General features: G+C 39.6%; 1 protein-coding gene across 1 annotated transcript in view; it reads left to right on the forward strand.

Annotated features, from left to right (window-relative positions):
* The first annotated feature begins 3112 nt into the window (after window positions 1-3112).
* The window catches only part of LOC117914745, a 33808-nt gene continuing 13900 nt past the window's right edge, over window positions 3113-23020 (forward strand). The window contains exons 1-2 of the mRNA XM_034830201.1: window positions 3113-3334; window positions 3458-3667. Of these exons, the coding sequence (XP_034686092.1) occupies window positions 3494-3667 (174 nt within the window). The 5' untranslated portion in view covers window positions 3113-3334; window positions 3458-3493. The remainder of the gene's footprint in view (window positions 3335-3457; window positions 3668-23020) is intronic.

Below are 23020 nucleotides of genomic sequence, written 5' to 3' on the forward strand. Positions count from 1 at the left end.
GCGATTCCAAGTATTTTTCAAAAAAATCAAATTTTTACCAAACAAATAAAAAAAGCGAGTTTTGCCATTGAGTGGGAACGCATCGTGTAAAATACAAGGTCCACATGTTGTTTGTTTGAAGCTATATTATGTTATCATATCTATTTTTTTTTCATTTTTTTTCTCTACATAGAAAAAGAACAATGTTGGAAAGAATAAAGTATTGAGTTTAAATTTTATTTTATTTTATTTTATTTTATTTTTTCTTGTTTAGTTTCACTTCACTTCTATTTTCCTTGTAATTTTATTTTGATTAAATATCACTTCATTTCAAGAATACATTTTTTTATATTCTTTTACTCACTTTAGATTAAAGAGAAAAAAAACCAAAAAAACTATACTAATGGATTTTATTATGTCCAACTTAAGATTCACATATTGCTATTTATTTTTATTTATTTATTTTTATCATTTTCTTAATTATATTTTTATTTAAATATAAAAAAATAAAATGATTAACTCAAGAACCTCAATCTTTCTTACTTATATTGGATTAGTAACTAATAATATACATATTTAACTTTTAAATTCTCATTATTTTTTATCTTTTGTATTTTATAGCATTTAAATAGTTGTTTTATTTATTAGGAGGTCTTGTCATCCGCGCTTGTCTGCAAATTTAAGATGAAAATAGCCTTTTTATAGTAAAGATAATGAAAAAAAAATTAAGGTGATAGATTAATCCCAAAAAGATAATGCAATAGGGAACCGACACCTTACCTTCAGGATTCATTAGTCAAAGATCTCACTTTCGGTGCAGTCCATTGGTAAGGTATAGTACAACTTGAAAGACTTATCTAGATTTCCTCCAAATGAAAATAGGAAGGTTGCAGTAGCACAATATCAAATGACTATTGTAAGGTTAGAAGGTTGCAGCAAAATTGAATGAAGGAAATTTCACTTTGTAAAAGGTGAACCATAAAAATTATTTTAAAAAAATAAAAATAAATTATCAAGTGTAAGACAACCCCGAAATTATCTAACCTGCCAAACCTGGCCCAAACAAAATATTTTTATATATTTTTTTTCTCACTTTTTCTTTTTCTTTCCTTAAATTAAGACACAACTTAGTACAAGATGCTCATTCATTACCCAATATGATTCGAGTTGTGATTCGAGTTGTCATGGGTAGGGTTTCTATCTAACCTGCCAAACCTTATCCAAACAAAATATTTTTTTTCTTCTCAATTTACCTTTTCTTTACTAAATTAAGATGCAACTTAGTACAAAATGATCATCTCTTACCCAATGGGATTCAACTTGCCATGGGTACGGTTTCTATCTAAACCGCCAAACCTTACCCAAACAAAATATATATACTTTTTCTCTCACTTTTACCTTTTCTTTACTTAAATTAAGATGCAATTTAGTACAAGATGATAATCTCTTACCCAATGGGATTCAACTTGCCATGGGTAGGGTTTCTATTTAACTTGCCAAACTTTGCCCAAACAAAATATTTTTATTTTTTTCCTCACTTTTACCTTTTTTTTTTTTTTTTTTTTACTTATTAAGATGCAACTTAATACAAGATGATCATCCCTCACCCAATGGGATTCGAGTTGCCATGGATAGGGTTTCTATCTCACCTACCAAACGTACCTTGCCCAAACAAAATATTTTTATTTTTGTTTTCTCACTTTTACCTTTTTTTTTTACTTAAATTAAGATACAACTTACTAGAAGATGATGATCCCTTACCCAATGGGATTCTAAGTTGTCATTGGAAGGGTTTCAATTTCTTATATTTTATTTAAAAGAACTAAAAATGCACCTCATATTATGATTTCCGGTTTATATTTCATGTCCCTAAATGGAAGCCAGCTTTTGTGGTAGCTAGACTAATGAAAGTTGACATTAAGGGAATATTAAGCACATACATCTAGGTTACGTACACGGCACAACTTACCTAAAATTCCAACCCTAACATGCATGCACAAAGCCGAATAGTTGTTTCTCTTTTGCAAAACATGTTGCTAGTTATTAATGTTTTGAGTATTTTTTATTTATTTATTTTATAATGTTTTCCTTTAACAATAGTCTGCTGGTTGGAAAATTTATGACAAAGAAGAAAAGGGAGATAGAATAATAAAAATATTCATTTAGTTTTAATTTATTCAAATTTCTCTAACTCTTTATTAAAAAAGATGAAACATTTTCCATTTTCCATTTCCTTCTTCTTCTTATTATTTTAATTAATTCTTTATATTTTGTGAATTGTTGTCTAAAAGTTTGTAAAGCTTGTTTTGGGAATGTTTTTAAAAACAATCTTAAAATAATTTTTTTTATAAAAAAAATAGATTTATGATGGCTTTTAAAGGAAAAGCATGTTGGAGAATCTCAAATATTTTTATGTTATTTATGCTTTTAGATATTTAAAAATAATAATTTTTATGTGTAGTATTTTATTTTTAAGTTTTTATTTATTTATTCAAATATTAAAAAAAATGTGAAAACAACTTTAAATAATTATGTAATCAAAATACCATGTTTTCATATATATATTTTTAAAACTAATTCTTTATAAAAAGTAAATTAACAAATGTGTTTTCAAATTCAAAAAATAGTCTCTAACTTTTATGAACAAAAATACAAAAAAATTAAAAACAATAGTATCAAGCTCTTAATTTTCATTCTATTTATCAAAAGAATTGATATTTTTCGTTTTTTTTTCTTCTTTTGAAATGTTTCCTCTCTATTTATTGTCTTATAAATATATGTTTTGGTTGGAAGGGAATATTAAGAAATGTAGTCCTAGTTGCACTTGATTTTAGGTTTGAATTATATCGATATCTTAAATTTATTCAATGCTAATTATTGTAGAGTGAACAGTATTTTGAAATTTGGGTCCTTATACAGGGCTTGACAATTATAAAATATATATATATATATAAACATAAAAATGAATTAAAGGGAAAAAAAATATGGATACCGATATTTTTTTTTTATGAAGAAATCAACTTTATAATTTTCCAGTTTCCTTTTTGACCCAATATTTAAAATAATAATAATAATGAAACTGAGGGTAGAGTCTACATATCCGAGAGAAGTCTGATTCTAGGCTTATCACCACAGGGTCTGCCTCTGCACGGCAGGAGGGAGAAGAGCGAGAGACAGCAGAGACGACCGCGACTCGTCTCTTCATTTTCGTCCCCAGCTCCCTGTCAAAAATATCTGGCGTTCCCTTGTCCAATCCCTGAACACTCGACACTTGAGTTCTCGATCAGTGCCAGTCGCTTAGATTCTCACCAGGCCTCCCGATTCGTCACTATCCCTTCAAGATTCAGCCATTCAGGTAATTAACCGCTACGCCAGATATGAAAAACAATCCACAGCCCTTACTGTTTTCTGCAACAAATTTTACCTTCGGTATGCGTTTGGATTTGAGTTTTGACGAGCACTTGAGCGCTCGATGCAGAAAGAAGCTTAGAGCCCAAGTAGAAGAATTTCGAAAATGAGAGCGGCGCTGATCGGCGCCGGAGTAAGCGGACTGGTGTCGGCGTATGTACTTGCCAGAGCCGGCATGAAGGTGGTGTTGTACGAGAAGGAAAATTACTTGGGCGGCCATGCTAAGACTGTTACTGTCGACGGCGTCCCTCTGGACCTCGGCTTCATGGCCTTCAATCAGGTAAGTCACTCTCTCTCACCATAAAATAATAATAACAGCAATAATAATAATAATAATTAATACTTTACACCACAATGATTAATGGTTTAATGTCATGCATGAGCCACAGGACGTGGCAAATCCATCACTGACGGTGGTTGTGGGATCAATTAGACCTTCAAAAATAGGGTTATAGAGGGTTAATAAATTTAATATTTTGTAATGACTTGAGAGTCGGTAGATTTTGTCCTGCTTATAATAAGGTCACGGGCATCTTAGGTTTTCGTAACGGAACCATAATGTCCTTTAAGTTTTGTACTGCTCGGTTGATGCTTTCTTTCATAATGAAGCAATTTTTGTTTGCAAATTGTGATTATTTTAAGTTGTGCTTGGTTTTAAAATCAAACTTTTTGCTTTATCAATCCAATATAATTAAAAAATTTATATTTTTAAATTATTTAATTTTTTAGAAGAAAAAAAATGAAATATGTTTATAAAAATAATTTATATTTTCAAATATTTTTTTATTCTGTATTTCTTTTTCTTCCATTTTATCTTAAAGGTTTTTAGAACCAAATATAGGAAATGAGTTCCTTCATTGTGTTTTAAGGTCTATTTGATAACTATTTTCGAATGTAATTCTAAAAAACAATTTTTAAAAATTATTCTTTGACTTTTGTAAAATAAAAATTTGTTTGAATATTTAAAATATTTTTAATAATAACTTTTATATCTAATATTTTATTTTTAATCATGTGTGGACCCCGCATTTCGTGCTCATGCGTTTCCCACTCGATGACGAGCTCGATTTTTATTTGAAAAAAATTGATTTTATTTATTGTTTGAAAAATGACTTGGAGTCGCCACTTATTTTTGTTTTATTTTTAAAGGGTAAACAAAATAAGGAAGAAAAACCCTAAGTGTGACTCCTTGTTTTGGAAAAGGTGGTCTGTGAAAAACCGGATCGGGTTCGGGGGTCAGGTTACTTATCAGGAAGGTACGGTAAAAACCGTAGCACCCCTCTAAATCCCTAAAGTCGGGTCTCTACTAATAAAATGAAGTAATCGTGGCAGTCAACAAGAAAATCGATGAATACTCAAATCAATCATGCACAATATGAGAAGCAAAACATGTATAAAGAATGAGCGAAATATGAATAGATGCGTACCTGGGCGGCAATCACGAACGCGCTATCATGAAATATGGTTAGTGAACAATGAACAGATATAATTAAACGCATATCAAGGAATAGAGTAAATCAATCATGCATGTTAAAAACAAACAATCAATCAATCGATCAGTCACCTATGTGGGGCCCCCACCAAAACCCGTTTATTTTAGCATGAATTAATTTCGTAAATTCCATTAATTGGAATTACAAAATTAAATTCTTGCTTATTTTAAAATCATTTTAAAAACAAATGAGATGTGAGAATTACTTGCCAGAAAGAAAGATGGCAGCAAGATTTTATTAAAGATGGAAGGATTTTTTTGGAATCTAAACATTTTAAGGATGAAAAATGAGGAAGTTGGGATAGTTTGAGAATTTGAAATTTGGCAAAACATTTGAAAGTGAGGTTAGGAAATCATCTTTAAAATAGCAATAATAAAATAATAATAATAATAATAATAATAATAATAATAATAAATAAATAAATAAATAAATAAATAAATAAATAAATAAATAAAAATAAAAAATAAAAATAAAAATAAAAAAAATGTAGAAAACCACACGGTCAAAGGTCGCATGCCAAAGGTGGCCATGCAAGTCATAGATAAGGGTGGGTCCAGGTCACCTCCATATCTTCATTGTTTTTGTTTGTATTTTCCTTGGTCTGCAGCTTCTCTTTGAACATCTTCCTCAGCTGCCTTAAACTAGTGTCACTGAACTTCTTCAGCTTTATATCCTCAGCAGTGTCCTTGCTGTTTTTCTTCTTTCCCGTCTCAGTTTTAAGCACCATTTTCCTGCCACTGTTATCTAGATTCTCCTTGTTGTCAGAAAGGAGTGTCATCATTTTTGTGGATAAAGGCTTCTTGCTTGATGATTTCTTGGTTGGAGTTGACAGGGTTGGAAGAGGAGCCTGGCTTAGAAGGGAGGAAGCTGCCAAAAGAGACAATGGGGCTCTGCCTGAAACTGCAGTGTTGGATGCTGGACAATGAGGACTCATTATCTTTACTGGAGTTGGAAAATTGTCCAACAATGAAGGGGATTTGTAGACTGCCGTGACATTTTCTTCTGCAGTGATCAGTTCATGAAAACAACCGACATTTCGTCTCCCTTGGGCAGTTCAACTGAGTTGTTGGTCTCATCAACATCAACACAAGCTTCAGAATGAGGCTCTCCAGTCATCGACATTGGATCATAACCATTGGAGGGAGGTGAAACATCCTCAAAGTCCATGCTTCCCAGTTTGGCAAATTCAAGCTCAACCTGTGCTTCTGATTGATCAGCAACAATAGAGCAATCAGAACCCGATTCACCGGAAAATGCATCCCCAGCCTTCTGGTTCAAATCCATATCGAATTCTTCACAGTGGCCTTGATTTGCTACCTTGCCATCATCATCATCATCATCATCATCCTCGTGAGGCTCTCCTTCACTGGCCACATTCATTTCGGAGTCCATGCTCACTGGGTTTTGGCATACTTCATCAGCAAAGGCACTCAAACTCAACTCTGGTTTCTCAGAATCATCAACAGAAGCTTGTAGTGGAGCAGTAAGATCCAGTTCCAGATCAGATTCCCTGTGCTTATTTTCCAGTTTTGAGTCCTCATTCAGATTTTTGGTGTTTGACAAATTCAACTCTCGTGTCTCAGAATCACAACTTGAATCATCAACAGAAGCTTGTGGTGGAGCAGTGAGGTGGTGATGGTGGAGGCGTTTCGCCGCCGGCGGCAAGCCGCCGGCGTCGTTCGAGGATAGCTTGGCTTGCTCTATTTCTTTCTCAAGTTCGTTTTCCTTCTTTTCAGGTATTTCATGCTTCCCATGCACGTGTATGAGTGAAGTTGGAACTTTGATGAAGGCCATGGATGACTTTTGGGGAAGAAAATGGGATTGGAGAAATGGGTATGGAGATATATAGGTATAAATTCATGCATGACAGGGACAGATGGGAGAGATGGTGAAACTGTGAGAAAAAAAATAGGCTGACTGGTGGAGTTGGAAAATGGGTATGGCATAGTGGGAGAAAAGGTGGTGAGGGGTACAGAATATGGCTGACATGGGTATGAGAGTCTTAGAGAGAGAAGTGTATGGATGTATGATGGGTACGGCGGAGTGTGAGCAGGTTGGGCATGAGAGATAGGAAGGTTAGAAAATAGGCATGAAGAGTTGAATTAGATGAAAAATGGGTTTCATGAGAAAGATGGGGGGTGGCCATGCACATGACGTTTTCCTGTAGGTGGGAAAGTAAAAGTTAAACAGGCGGGGGAAGGAATGGTGGATGGGTAATGGAAAATGGCGAAGGGAAGTGGATATGAGGATAATGGAGATATATGAAAGATGGTATCGAGAATAGGAAAGGTACATGGTGTAGTGTATAGAGAAGGGTATTGTGGGTGCCATGCACGGGATGAATGGTATGGGCGGATGTGAGGAAAACAGCCATGCAGGTGGCAGTTATGCATGTGGGCCCCTGATTGAGAAAGAAAATGCATCATTGTATTTCATGCCTTCATTCCGTATTTCACTTTCTTCCATACGATTCTGAGAAAACGCACCCCACAAGGCACAAGATGAACTTCCATAGTAAAAGAAAATCATTTATTCTTCAAAATCAACCCAGACAATCTATTCTCGGACTAGCAGCGCATTTCAAATAGTAAAGGCATGTCGCACAGTGCTCTCGGCTGGATGGAGTGCGTTTGCTGAAACCACTAGCATGGCTCCACTCATTCTTACCAAACTCAGAATCGAATGACCCTCCGAACACATCGTAACGTAAGAGTAGCAGCATAGACAATGATCATAGTGACCAAAGAGGATCAAGCAAATAACAAAAAAAAAAAAAAAAAAAAAACAAAGAAGATAAAGGAAAAACATGGATCACGCAATAGTACCGAGTCTCATTACAGGTGATGCCTATGATCTCGCGACAGGTGGGATTCACCAAGATGATAAACATGAATCTCAAATGTCAAGTTCAAAGAAAACAAACTTATGCATCATGTACAGAGATAAGTGAAGAAAACCCAGAGAAAACAAAACATATTCACTCAGGAGAACATATTTAACCATGACGAATGTAAAAACTAAAAATCTAACTCAAATCATGCAAAACGAGAGGATAATCAGCGATAACAGCGTACCTGAAAAGCTCTCCTTAAGCCCAGAATTACTCCTCCTCTTGAAGCTCCTTAGAAAAACTCAGAATCCCTCCGTTCAAACGTCTCCCCTCACTTCCTCACTCTCACCAGAAAACTCTCCTGGTAAAATTCACAATCTGTTTCTCTCCGTTATCCCCAGAAAAATCCCTCCTCTCTCTCTGGTCCCTCACTTCCTCCAGCAACCCAACAAAAGCTCTCCCTCCCCCAAAAGCTCTCTCTGTCACCGCTTTTTCCCAAACCCTTGATACCTCCAAAATATCACTCTGTAGCCATATATCTTTTTCTCTCCCTGATTTGCCCCCTCCCTAACTACCTGCAGAAACCAGCCATAAAAAGCACCACTCACTGCAGCCTCTCTCTCCTCCGCTCCTGCTAACGACCTGCAGGACCACCTTCCAGAACATTCCTCCAAGTGTCCAGCTTTCATTGGCTAACAAAGCCACTAGCCTGATACCTCACCAACCAGTCCGGGAGTGACACGTGACCATCCCAGATGGTGACACTTGTCATAATCAGGCTGTAGAGATGTCTCCCCAAAATGGGGGTCTACAAATATGCCCCTCTTCGGTAGAGTTCACGAGTGTAAAGAACATGAACAATGGAGTGAAAGCAAGTGTGAATAGTGAGTGGAATGAAGTGAACTCTACCGAAGAATCAAAGAGACCCCCATAGGGACACTGGTGAAATGCAAAGTCACCCAGGCTAGCAGACGAACAACGAGGCTCTAATCCTAAAAGGAAATGATGTCTCAAAACGCCTCTGAAGCTACATTAAGGATCCAGACTCCCTCTAAAACGTCTCCAAAAGTGACTCGAAGATCAATTGCAAAAATGAGTAATGGTCGAACCACCTTGAAGTACGGACGAAACGCGTCTAAAGGAGACTGCCCTATGTGAGCTATATGAGAATGCCAAGTGTAAGGTGCCTAACAATATGACCAAAGTATGTGTCGCGAACTCGAAGGACCATGTCATGCAGTGGAAGGGGGAAGTCTAGAAGAGCAATGATGAATAGGCGATAAGCCCCAAGTAACCAGGTGAGGAGAGTGACTCTGAGCGTCAAAAAACATGTAAAGATGGTGACTCAAAATCAAACAAGACCCAACTATGCAGGTGTGACTCGGAGGTGAACAAGACTCAACTCAATCCAACAAAACAATGACCGATCGATATAGGTGCGGCCCCGACTCGAACTGACACGACGAATGACCGATCGATATAGGTGCGGTCCCAGAAACTGAACTGTCATGACAAGGAAATGGCCGATTGATATAGGTGCGGTCCCAGGAACTGAACTGACATGACAATGAGATGGCCGATCGATATAGGTGCGGCCCCGACTCAAACTGACACGATAATGACCGATCGATATAGGTGCGGTCCCAGAAACTGAACTGATAGAAAGATGGCCGATCGATATAGGTGCAGCCCCGACTCAAACTGACACGATAATGACCGATCGATATAGGTGCGGTCCCGACTCGACAACTGACATGACAGGGAGATGGCCGATCGATATAGGTGTGGTCCCGACTCGAAAACTGACACGACAGGGAGATGGCCGATTGATATAGGTGCGGCCCCGACTCAAACTCAAACTGATAGGATGATGACCGATCGATATAGGTGCGGTCCCGACTCGAAAACTGACACGACATGGAGATGGCCGATCGATATAGGTGCGGCCCCAACTCAAACTGACACGATAATGACCGATCGATATAGGTGCGGTCCCGACTCGACAACTGACATGACAAGGAGATGGCCGATCGATATAGGTGCGGCCCCAACTCAAACTCAAACTGATAGGATGATGACAAATCGATATAGGTGCGGTCCCGACTCGAAAACTGACACGACATGGAGATGGCCGATCGATATAGGTGCGGCCCCAACTCAAACTGACACTGATAGGATGATGACCGATCGATATAGGTGCGGTCCCGACTCGACAACTGACATGACAGGGAGATGGCCGATCGATATAGGTGCGGCCCCGACTCAAACTCAAACTGATAGGATGATGACCGATCGATATAGGTGCGGTCCCAGAAACTGAACTGTCATGACAAGGAGATGGCCGATCGATATAGGTGCGGCCCCAACTCAAACTCAAACTGATAGGATGATGACCGATCGATATAGGTGCGGTCCCAACTCGAACTCAAACTGATAGGATGATGACCGATCGATATAGGTGCGGTCCCAAAAACTGAACTGATATGATGATGATCTGATCAAGTGCCCCAAAGCCAAAGGATATCCAGGATAACGATGCAAGCAAAATCGGAAGGAGGGGATATGCCCCAGTGTGCAACTCGTGAGGATCGACAACTAGGTCGAAAGATAATGAAGCCTGTGAAAGATTTGATGATCCTAGGGAAGGAGGGTATGCCCCAGTATGCAACTCTCGGAGGTCAACAACTAGACCAAAAAGTGAATGAGACCTATGAAAGGTCCAATGATCCTGGGGAATGGGGATATGCCCCAGTATGCAATGATGGACAAACAGAGATGCAAAGTACCTCAAAACTAACTGTACTCTGAAATATGCTCATTCATCAGGTAATGAAAATGCCCAACCTCAAATAGGTAATGCCAAACAGGACCATGCATCGCGACACCATGCTGACAAAACAAAACTAACTGATGAATAAGAACAATGATGACCAGTGCTCGAAACTCAAGGAGCTAGCAAATCAACACTCAACATGATAACTATCAAAGTGAAAACATCGTCACTAATAAATCAACAATCTGTCAGGCCCTGCTATCATGGAAGATGTTGAACCTAAAGTCCAAAAGAATGTATGAAAACACAACCAAGGTGATCGAGGACTGATCTATATCTCCTCCTAATCGAGAAAGGGGTGAGGTCATGTGTCACGTGGGATGTGTAGGATAAAAGAAGGTGATGATCAGGCTCTGGTATGATAGAAGGCGTGAAAGTATCAAGGGTGAAATGTCTGAGCACGAGATGAAAGGTATATATCCGAGATCGTCCAAGTATGCCGAGAAGACTAAACCCGAGGTATCAATAGCTCCATAATCCATCAAAAGCAATAATCACAAACAGAAAGTCGAGTCTCAATGTCGAAACATCCAACTAGGTGGCTATGCCCCAGTATGCAATGAGGACAACATGAAATAATGCGATAATCTCCATATCACTCGTCAGATGCCCCAACGTCAAGAATCAATCTGATCTCCCTCCAAAAGATGGATATGCCCCAGTGTGAGGGATCCAGTAGGGTGACTATGCTCCAATGAAAAATACTCTCCATCCTGGCTATGCCCTAGTGTAGGGTAGTGTATCCGAGTCAACAAATCAATCCCTCTACTCCTGGTGCCAAAACGGAAACATCTCAACGTAATCTATAGGAATCAGAATCCCTGGGCTCCATGAATGTGAATGTGGTGGCTATGCCCCAGTATAAACCACCTGAAGTGGCTATGCTCTAATGAAAAATCAAAGTCCGTCACCAATGAGAGGGTCACGCCTCGAAGTAAATCGTCATCTCAAAAATCAACTATCAAGGAGTGGAACGTGTCCCAATGCAGAGCATCGAGTAGAGTGACTGTATCTCCAATAAAAACGCTCTCTGAAATGGCTATGCCCTAGTGTAGGGTCATCCAACAACTCCTGATCCATCATAATCCAATGTGAAAGAAGCAAACCGACTATGCCTCAGTGCAAAACATCATCCCGAAAGAAACTGTCATCGATGAGTGGGGTATGCCCCAGTGTAGATCACATCACCTCTGAAAATCCATCGCTGATAAGAGGGGTATGCCCCAGTGTAAATCCCATCTCAACTCCCCATCCATCATGCCCCGATGAACAATCTCCAACCAAGCTCGAGTATTGCCCATGTGTGAGCCGTCAAACACAATGTGAAGTAATGGCCTCAAGGTGGTCTTCAGACACGGGACGTAACGTAGGCCAAGGTAATAGGGTGAAAGAAATGAAAGAAAACTAGGCTCAAAGATCCCAATGATATAATCCCCATACCTCTCGTGCATGAGATGCAATGCGTAGAAAGCGTCATGAGTCCTAGACCTAAGCGTCCCCATATGAAAAGTGATGATAAATGAATGGTCACATCGAATGAACAAGTATGATGTGTGGATGCTGAACCCAAGTCAAACATCAAGCAGGATGAGAAAAGAAAGAAATCAGATGAGATAGAGTGGAATGGAGGTGATAGAAGAAGACGAAGAGATAGAAAAGTGAGTGATGGTCAACCTGCATCAAAGCATGGAAAATAGTCACATCCGAAATAGACGAAATGATGGATAGAGCAAGGATCCAGAGGTACTAAAGAAAAGGTCGCTCGTCTCTCTCATAAAAATCGAATGAATGACTCATACTCTCACCCAAAATATACATCAAGATGAAATCTCAGAAAGAAGCTCTCATACGAACTCTCTCTAACACATGAACTCAATGAAGCAACCCGGCACGTCCATACACATGCCCAATGAAGAACGATAAAATGAACAAAGCGCTATATATATATACATATATATATATATATATATATATATTTTTTTTTTTTTTTTTTGCGCATACTCTGATCAATAATGAATGAACTCCCATGAAAATACATACCCAAATGATCAAACCCTCTCCACATACGAATGTAACATGAATCCTCACCAACAAGACAACCTCTCAAAATAACATCTCTGAACCACTGCCCATGGGGTGAATGATAGGAAAGAATGTGACAATCATCCATGCAGTGACGTGTGAAAAACCACCACTCAAGGTAAAACAAGATAATGTCGAGTAATCAATGATGAGAGAAAAGACGGAACGAATATCACAAGTGGTGGTATGTGATATCGGAAAATAGTGATGAAATGATGTCCAAGAGGAAAATATCATAATGAAGAGTGAGGAATGATGCCTGAATATGTATGTCAGGTCTGGAACTCATGACGTATCCAATCATAGCATGCAAGCACTACAGGGTCCCCAACCCGGTGTAATAGGTAAATGAGGTGATGAAAGAAAAGGCTATGTGCTCGTGTGAGGCTCAAAGGGCTAGCAACGGGTAACTCTATGTGCGAGTGTGATAAAGTAAATAGGCTCATGAAATGATGGCCACCCATCCTCTGACCCCAACCTCAAACATCGTGCTTTCAAGATCCCACATGGCCAAAACTGAAGACTGGCATCCATCCAACAAAGTCATGGCGACTCCTCTGAAATCGCGCGAAAGCTCCCACTGATGCTCTATGATAACCATCAATGTCCTCTGAAAATCAACTCACTCCATCATCATAGGTCACTCATCATCGTCTCATAAAATCACCATCTCTAATCATCCCGACTCTCTGAAGTCCTGTGCAATGGCTCAACGGCATCGTCAAGTAGTCAAACCACTCTCTCATCGTGATTCATATATCATCGTGTAGAGCTCACCTCAAGTCAAACCATCTCGGACACTACCTGGTCAGATCAAGGAAATGATGGGAATAATATGCAATGGTACTGTAGTATGCTAAGGCGAATAAGAATGGTAAAGGTCGCATAATGGTATGAAGGAGTGGTGTCATGTCAGACTCAAAATGGGTAGGTCGTCAAGTCCATAGAGTCAGGGTATGGATACGGATATGGTACCACTCCGAACAGAAGGTGAAATGGGTCATAGTCTCAAACTCCCTTGGTCGATCTCCTGATCCTAGGTCAATAGGCTCAATATCTTCCATGATAGGTCAGGCCAAAGTGATCGTGATGTAAGTGAAAATATGTCTCAAATCAAAAGCATAACACACGTCAACACAAGATACGTGAAACACACTCATGAGAAAAAATGCCACATACTCAGATAAAATATCATATCACTAAATGAACCAACGAGTACATCATGTGTGAAATGATAAATGACTACAAACCACTGGACTCTCAACATGAAACTAAAAACAATGACCCTAAACCAAACCGGACTCAATGAAATAAAAACAACCCCGACGAACTAAAAAAACTGGACTCAACAAAAAGGAAATGAGTTTGACGATGACCATAACCAAAATGAGAAATGCTCTGAAGTGAACTGCTGCAAAGTGATGTATCCATGTCGACTGAACCAAGTCCTCAACCTGGAAGATCCCGAAATACCATATGCCAACAGTACCATCAACATCCAAAACAATCTACTGAAGACTAGGAGGAGGAGGAACTGCATGTGTGGAATGCGCAGGCAGAGGATTGGTGGTCACATTTGGCCTAGCCAAGTCGACCAACCCCGAATCGATCAAGTCCTGTATCGCATGATGGAGTGCTGAACAACGCTCAGTATCGTGCCCCGGAATCTGATGATACAAGCAGTGCTCATGTGAACGGAAATGAGGAGGAATAGGATGGGGCAAAGGCCTTGGCGCCAAAGGAACAATCACTCCAGCGTCTCTGAGCTTCTCAAAAGCTCTAGTCAAAGTCATGCCCAAGGGAGTGAACTGTCTCGGGGGCCTCTGTGCATATGGTCTAGGCGGCGGGTGAGTAGCGGCTCTCGGATGTGGTGGTCGCGGCTGCATGCTAGTCTGAGCAATGTAAGGCTCCTGAGCATAATCCAGCTGATACTGATACTGTGGAAGAGAGAAAGGAGCTCTGACTGTAGGAGGCCTATAAGCTGAGCGATGCACGGGCCTCTGGTGCTGATAGCTAATAACACCAACCTCTCCAGATCTGGTAAATGGTCCAATCGGCTTCTTCCCCTTACTGTCAGGGGAAGGAGTAGCATCTGTCCATAATCCTCGAGCAATGGCCTCCTCAACACTGAAAGCTGCCTGAACCAAACTCCTGAGATCCTGAAACGGGATGCCCACAAGACGTCTCGCGAATCTCGGCTGTAGGTTCCGAAGAACCATATCAATCTGATCCTGCTCCTTAGGCCGATCTACCATACCAGCCACCTTTGCCCTCCAACGAGTGACAAATGAAGAAATAGACTCCTCTGGCCTCTGTCTAGTGGCCTCCAACTCTCGTCTGGATACATCAATATCAGCACTGAAAGCGAACTGAGTCAGGAACTCATGAGCCACATCCTCCCAGGTGCGAAGTCTCGAAGGCTCAACTGAAGCAAACCACCTCTGAGCTGCCCCACTAAGTGACATCGGGAAGAGGGCCACCAACTGTGCATCATCTATCCCATGTGCTCTCATAACTGTGCTGTATAGTCTCAAGTGGATCTTGGGACAACCAATCCCACTATAGCGCTCAATGTCTGGCATGCGAAACTTGGCGGGTAAGCTAGCCGCCGGTATGCCATCTCTGTCATCCCAAGTCAAACCCCCGTCCTGCAATCTGATCTGTCTCACCTTGGACTCAAGCCTCTCAACCCTGGCCTCCTGCTCGGCTAATCGAGTATCCTCAATAGTAGGAACCATGGGAGGCGGCACTGGGACAGTAGGTGGCAGAATAGTCTCATAATGATCTGCCAGATGGAATGGAGTACCGAGTGAAACCCCAGGTGGACGAGTCTGTGCTGTCTGAGATGCATGAGGAATCATCTCGTCAGTGACCATGCCAGCCGGATGAGGATCCTGGCGAGAACTCTCTAACTGATCCAAGCGTCTACTGACTCCGGCCATGAACTCCTGAATGGAAGCAAGTGTGGAAGCTAGCTCGTCCGACATCTCAACTGAACTGTCTGAACTCGGATATGAATCTGCTCTGATCAATCGACCTCCAACTCTCCTCCAAGAGTGTGACTCCAGACTCAACCGACTCCTAAACTGACTCCTACAATGCAAACAAGATGGATGAAGGACACGAGATAAAACTCTAAAAGACGACGATACAACATGTAAGCACATGGTCCTGAGGTGGCAATCAGAAATCTGGACATATGACGAGAACTCTAGAGTCATAAAGGTGTCCACTGTGAGGTGGCTACAAATGTGACTAGAGAATTCTCATCAATAATCCAAGATGAAAGAGGTGCGAAAAACACACTATCACGAGATCAGTACTCCATCTATAAACATATATCTTTACCTCAACTTTCGACTCGAGCTCCATAAGAGGAAGATAATAAGGTGATCAAGGCGAATTCTCTAGAAAAAAGTGGGGATGTGAAAATGCGCCTTTCACCTTTCCGTAATGAAAATATGAGCATCGAGTCGAAAATCGAACCAAAGATCAAACAAATGATGAGGTACTAGCTCGTGATAAGCGTACAGTGTAAAAAGATGATCAATGAACATATCCCAAAGTAGCAAGTGAGTGTCAACAAAGTGAAAGGGTGTGTCGAGCCAAGAAATGAGAACGAAAACCCTAAGGAGGAAAACATGACAAACTCATCGAGTGAAAAACACAATCCAAGGTGACATGATAAGGGTGATCCAACCGATACTCAAACCCAAACCGATCTCCGAGCACTCAACTGGAGACTAAAAAGAGGGAGTGTTGAATCTGAACTATGACCATAGAGGCTCTGAAGGCCCTCAGATGCACCCACGTGTAAGGAGGAATCCTAATAGAAGGATCTAAGCTCATCCTACCAGGTCAAGGTGGCTCTACATGGATATGGGTGGACTTTAAAATATCCCTAGCAGAAGCGATCGTACCCTCCGGCGATACGCAACCCTCTGCACGCCTCCGAAGAGACGGGGCGCTTCCATGCAAGGTGGTCATCACCTCCACACATGCACTACCTCGACATCCCAGGGGGTTTCCTATGGTGAAACCTCTCAAACTCTCAACACTCAACGGTCGACTAAAGTGCATAGTGAATGGTGTGGGTGCATCCGAAAACCCTAAGAAGCTAAAACAAGAGAGAAAACACACTGGTCGCACAACTATTCATGAAACCTAGCTCGGGGCTATACAGGTCTTCAATGATCGGACTCCAATCAGCATCGATATGTCGGTCTCCTCCAGAACGCTCCCAAACATCGGTATAGCCCGTCGCTAGACCTTACTCCTAACCTCTATCTCGGTCAGAGTACAAGCACACACAAGGCCTCACACTTGCAAAAGTGAGAACCGAAATGAAGGAAATGACCGAGATTAGAGAGTGGGAGATAAGGGGATAGATGTGCGACCCACACAGACAAGCGGCACGCAATCACGCAAAGGAGAGTAGTCATGCAACACACAATCAAACAAATCTCAGATATATCATCAATGTATACACACAAGATAAGCGAGAATATGACGATCAGATGGATAGTGATACAAAGACAACACGCTCAAGGATGATCAAAATAATATACCAACAAGTGGATCAGCATGTCGAGTCGAATGATGTACAGTAGTGAGTGTATGCATGTGAAGTGATCAGAACAATCATGACAAAAACAGGGTCAACGTGCTAAGCAAAGCAATAAGATCAATCATCAATAATCCAGCATGTCAATGTCTCAAACGAATATATCAATGAAACACAGAAGAAATCATGGCATCAGAATCCTCAATCAATACAAATCAATCAACACGATCGACGTGTCAAAGTCTCAAGTGGATATAAAATCCGAGCATGCATCAAATATCCTCAATGTGCAATCAAGAAATGGGCATCCACTGATCGTCCAATCGAATGCCACGTTTGCTTCACTCTAAGTTCAAGCTTGACCCTCTAAAAGATCCCCAGCGGAGTCGCCATTTTGTGGACCCCGCATTTCGTGCTCATGCGTTTCCCACTCGATGGCGAGCTCGATTTTTATTTGAAAAAAATTGATTTTATTTATTGTTTGAAAAATGACTTGGAGTCGCCACTTATTTTTGTTTTATTTTTAAAGGGTAAACAAAATAAGGAAGAAAAACCCTAAGTGTGACTCCTTGTTTTGGAAAAGGTGGTCTGTGAAAAACCGGATCGGGTTCGGGGGTCAGGTTACTTATCAGGAAGGTACGGTAAAAACCGTAGCACCCCTCTAAATCCCTTGAGATCCTGAAAGTCGGGTCTCTACTAATAAAATGAAGTAATCGTGGCAGTCAACAAGAAAATCGATGAATACTCAAATCAATCATGCACAATATGAGAAGCAAAACATGTATAAAGAATGAGCGAAATATGAATAGATGCGTACCTGGGCGGCAATCACGAACGCGCTATCATGAAATATGGTTAGTGAACAATGAACAGATATAATTAAACGCATATCAAGGAATAGAGTAAATCAATCATGCATGTTAAAAACAAACAATCAATCAATCGATCAGTCACCTATGTGGGGCCCCCACCAAAACCCGTTTATTTTAGCATGAATTAATTTCGTAAATTCCATTAATTGGAATTACAAAATTAAATTCTTGCTTATTTTAAAATCATTTTAAAAACAAATGAGATGTGAGAATTACTTGCCAGAAAGAAAGATGGCAGCAAGATTTTATTAAAGATGGAAGGATTTTTTTGGAATCTAAACATTTTAAGGATGAAAAATGAGGAAGTTGGGATAGTTTGAGAATTTGAAATTTGGCAAAACATTTGAAAGTGAGGTTAGGAAATCATCTTTAAAATAGCAATAATAAAATAATAATAATAATAATAATAATAATAATAATAATAATAAATAAATAAATAAATAAATAAATAAAATAAATAAATAAATAAAAATAAAAAATAAAATAAAAATAAAAAAAATGTAGAAAACCACACGGTCAAAGGTCGCATGCCAAAGGTGGCCATGCAAGTCATAGATAAGGGTGGGTCCAGGTCACCTCCATATCTTCATTGTTTTTGTTTGTATTTTCCTTGGTCTGCAGCTTCTCTTTGAACATCTTCCTCAGCTGCCTTAAACTAGTGTCACTGAACTTCTTCAGCTTTATATCCTCAGCAGTGTCCTTGCTGTTTTTCTTCTTTCCCGTCTCAGTTTTAAGCACCATTTTCCTGCCACTGTTATCTAGATTCTCCTTGTTGTCAGAAAGGAGTGTCATCATTTTTGTGGATAAAGGCTTCTTGCTTGATGATTTCTTGGTTGGAGTTGACAGGGTTGGAAGAGGAGCCTGGCTTAGAAGGGAGGAAGCTGCCAAAAGAGACAATGGGGCTCTGCCTGAAACTGCAGTGTTGGATGCTGGACAATGAGGACTCATTATCTTTACTGGAGTTGGAAAATTGTCCAACAATGAAGGGGATTTGTAGACTGCCGTGACATTTTCTTCTGCAGTGATCAGTTCATGAAAACAACCGACATTTCGTCTCCCTTGGGCAGTTCAACTGAGTTGTTGGTCTCATCAACATCAACACAAGCTTCAGAATGAGGCTCTCCAGTCATCGACATTGGATCATAACCATTGGAGGGAGGTGAAACATCCTCAAAGTCCATGCTTCCCAGTTTGGCAAATTCAAGCTCAACCTGTGCTTCTGATTGATCAGCAACAATAGAGCAATCAGAACCCGATTCACCGGAAAATGCATCCCCAGCCTTCTGGTTCAAATCCATATCGAATTCTTCACAGTGGCCTTGATTTGCTACCTTGCCATCATCATCATCATCATCATCATCCTCGTGAGGCTCTCCTTCACTGGCCACATTCATTTCGGAGTCCATGCTCACTGGGTTTTGGCATACTTCATCAGCAAAGGCACTCAAACTCAACTCTGGTTTCTCAGAATCATCAACAGAAGCTTGTAGTGGAGCAGTAAGATCCAGTTCCAGATCAGATTCCCTGTGCTTATTTTCCAGTTTTGAGTCCTCATTCAGATTTTTGGTGTTTGACAAATTCAACTCTCGTGTCTCAGAATCACAACTTGAATCATCAACAGAAGCTTGTGGTGGAGCAGTGAGGTGGTGATGGTGGAGGCGTTTCGCCGCCGGCGGCAAGCCGCCGGCGTCGTTCGAGGATAGCTTGGCTTGCTCTATTTCTTTCTCAAGTTCGTTTTCCTTCTTTTCAGGTATTTCATGCTTCCCATGCACGTGTATGAGTGAAGTTGGAACTTTGATGAAGGCCATGGATGACTTTTGGGGAAGAAAATGGGATTGGAGAAATGGGTATGGAGATATATAGGTATAAATTCATGCATGACAGGGACAGATGGGAGAGATGGTGAAACTGTGAGAAAAAAAATAGGCTGACTGGTGGAGTTGGAAAATGGGTATGGCATAGTGGGAGAAAAGGTGGTGAGGGGTACAGAATATGGCTGACATGGGTATGAGAGTCTTAGAGAGAGAAGTGTATGGATGTATGATGGGTACGGCGGAGTGTGAGCAGGTTGGGCATGAGAGATAGGAAGGTTAGAAAATAGGCATGAAGAGTTGAATTAGATGAAAAATGGGTTTCATGAGAAAGATGGGGGGTGGCCATGCACATGACGTTTTCCTGTAGGTGGGAAAGTAAAAGTTAAACAGGCGGGGGAAGGAATGGTGGATGGGTAATGGAAAATGGCGAAGGGAAGTGGATATGAGGATAATGGAGATATATGAAAGATGGTATCGAGAATAGGAAAGGTACATGGTGTAGTGTATAGAGAAGGGTATTGTGGGTGCCATGCACGGGATGAATGGTATGGGCGGATGTGAGGAAAACAGCCATGCAGGTGGCAGTTATGCATGTGGGCCCCTGATTGAGAAAGAAAATGCATCATTGTATTTCATGCCTTCATTCCGTATTTCACTTTCTTCCATACGATTCTGAGAAAACGCACCCCACAAGGCACAAGATGAACTTCCATAGTAAAAGAAAATCATTTATTCTTCAAAATCAACCCAGACAATCTATTCTCGGACTAGCAGCGCATTTCAAATAGTAAAGGCATGTCGCACAGTGCTCTCGGCTGGATGGAGTGCGTTTGCTGAAACCACTAGCATGGCTCCACTCATTCTTACCAAACTCAGAATCGAATGACCCTCCGAACACATCGTAACGTAAGAGTAGCAGCATAGACAATGATCATAGTGACCAAAGAGGATCAAGCAAATAACAAAAAAAAAAAAAAAAAAAAAAACAAAGAAGATAAAGGAAAAACATGGATCACGCAATAGTACCGAGTCTCATTACAGGTGATGCCTATGATCTCGCGACAGGTGGGATTCACCAAGATGATAAACATGAATCTCAAATGTCAAGTTCAAAGAAAACAAACTTATGCATCATGTACAGAGATAAGTGAAGAAAACCCAGAGAAAACAAAACATATTCACTCAGGAGAACATATTTAACCATGACGAATGTAAAAACTAAAAATCTAACTCAAATCATGCAAAACGAGAGGATAATCAGCGATAACAGCGTACCTGAAAAGCTCTCCTTAAGCCCAGAATTACTCCTCCTCTTGAAGCTCCTTAGAAAAACTCAGAATCCCTCCGTTCAAACGTCTCCCCTCACTTCCTCACTCTCACCAGAAAACTCTCCTGGTAAAATTCACAATCTGTTTCTCTCCGTTATCCCCAGAAAAATCCCTCCTCTCTCTCTGGTCCCTCACTTCCTCCAGCAACCCAACAAAAGCTCTCCCTCCCCCAAAAGCTCTCTCTGTCACCGCTTTTTCCCAAACCCTTGATACCTCCAAAATATCACTCTGTAGCCATATATCTTTTTCTCTCCCTGATTTGCCCCCTCCCTAACTACCTGCAGAAACCAGCCATAAAAAGCACCACTCACTGCAGCCTCTCTCTCCTCCGCTCCTGCTAACGACCTGCAGGACCACCTTCTAGAACATTCCTCCAAGTGTCCAGCTTTCATTGGCTAACAAAGCCACTAGCCTGATACCTCACCAACCAGTCCGGGAGTGACACGTGACCATCCCAGATGGTGACACTTGTCATAATCAGGCTGTAGAGATGTCTCCCCAAAATGGGGGTCTACATCATGTTTTTTAAAAATAAAACTGTTAAAAAAATATATTTTTAAAATATTTTATTTTTTATTTTTAAGAATAAAAAACAACAAACAATTTTATTCACAAACAATATATATATATATATATATATTATCAATCAAAAGTTGTTATCGAAAATAGTATTTAACATGTCCTCAATTTTTTTAAGGAAGAAAATATTGTCACAAAAATTTGTTGTTTTCATTTTCTTGAGAAATTACATTGCAAGATTTAAAAGGAAAAGTGTAAGGTCAAATATTAAGAAGACATCCCTAGTGTTCGAGTAAAACGAGGGTAACTGGATGGTCATTGGTTGAGCTTTAGAGATTAGATATTTTTGTTGATCTGGCTGGGATGATGGCTCGTGGTGTACCTGACAACGCAACGTGAAGGCCAGAGTGCCCACTGCAATTTTCCCACTTGAATTATGAAATTTTAAATTCAACTTAATATATTAATTTTATTATTTACATATGTTTCACTACACCATCTCCACTTACAGTTAAAACAGAAAACTAAAAGTAATTCTATTAAAAAATAAAAATATTAAGTATTAATATTTGGTTTAGAACGATTTGGAACTTGACAATTAAGTATTTAATAATTTTAATTATATATATATATATTATTTAAATAGTGTTATTTAAATTCTAATTTATTTAATACTTAAACCATTTATCTTATATAAAAATGAATCGAAATAACCTCTTATTAATTGAAATTAAATAATTTATCTTATACCTAATTTTTGTATTGCATCGATAGATTTGAGTTGATGTTGAAGTTGATGGAAAATATGATTATTTTTACACATGGCCATATGTAAATTTCTTTATACATATTTTTGTTTCTTTTTATTTTTTTAACTCACTAATATGTTATATATGTTTTTTCGTGAGTGCAATCTTAGTCAATCTAATTCAATTTTGATCTAACTTGTGTAATTTGTACAATCTAAGTGAATAGAGTATAATATATATATTATTACTTTGAGTTTGACACGACTTTAACTTAAGCTTCAAAAGAAAAGGTTTAGATTAAGTTAGAGTTGAATTATGTTAAGTTATAAATCAAGGTGGATTGTGTAGGGAATTAAACCGAATTCCCAATATGTGAGAAACAAAAAATAGAAAAAAAACACGCCAAAGAAAAACAATCACACGCACAAGACAGTATTTATGTGGTTTGACAATTTGCCTATGTTCACGGAGTTGTAGGGATATCACTATTATTAGGGAAGAATACAAAGTACAACCACAACGACTATAATATTTTCTCTTTATATATAA

This window comes from Vitis riparia, chromosome 5, assembly GCF_004353265.1.
Source record: "Vitis riparia cultivar Riparia Gloire de Montpellier isolate 1030 chromosome 5, EGFV_Vit.rip_1.0, whole genome shotgun sequence".
Lineage (NCBI taxonomy): Eukaryota > Viridiplantae > Streptophyta > Magnoliopsida > Vitales > Vitaceae > Vitis > Vitis riparia.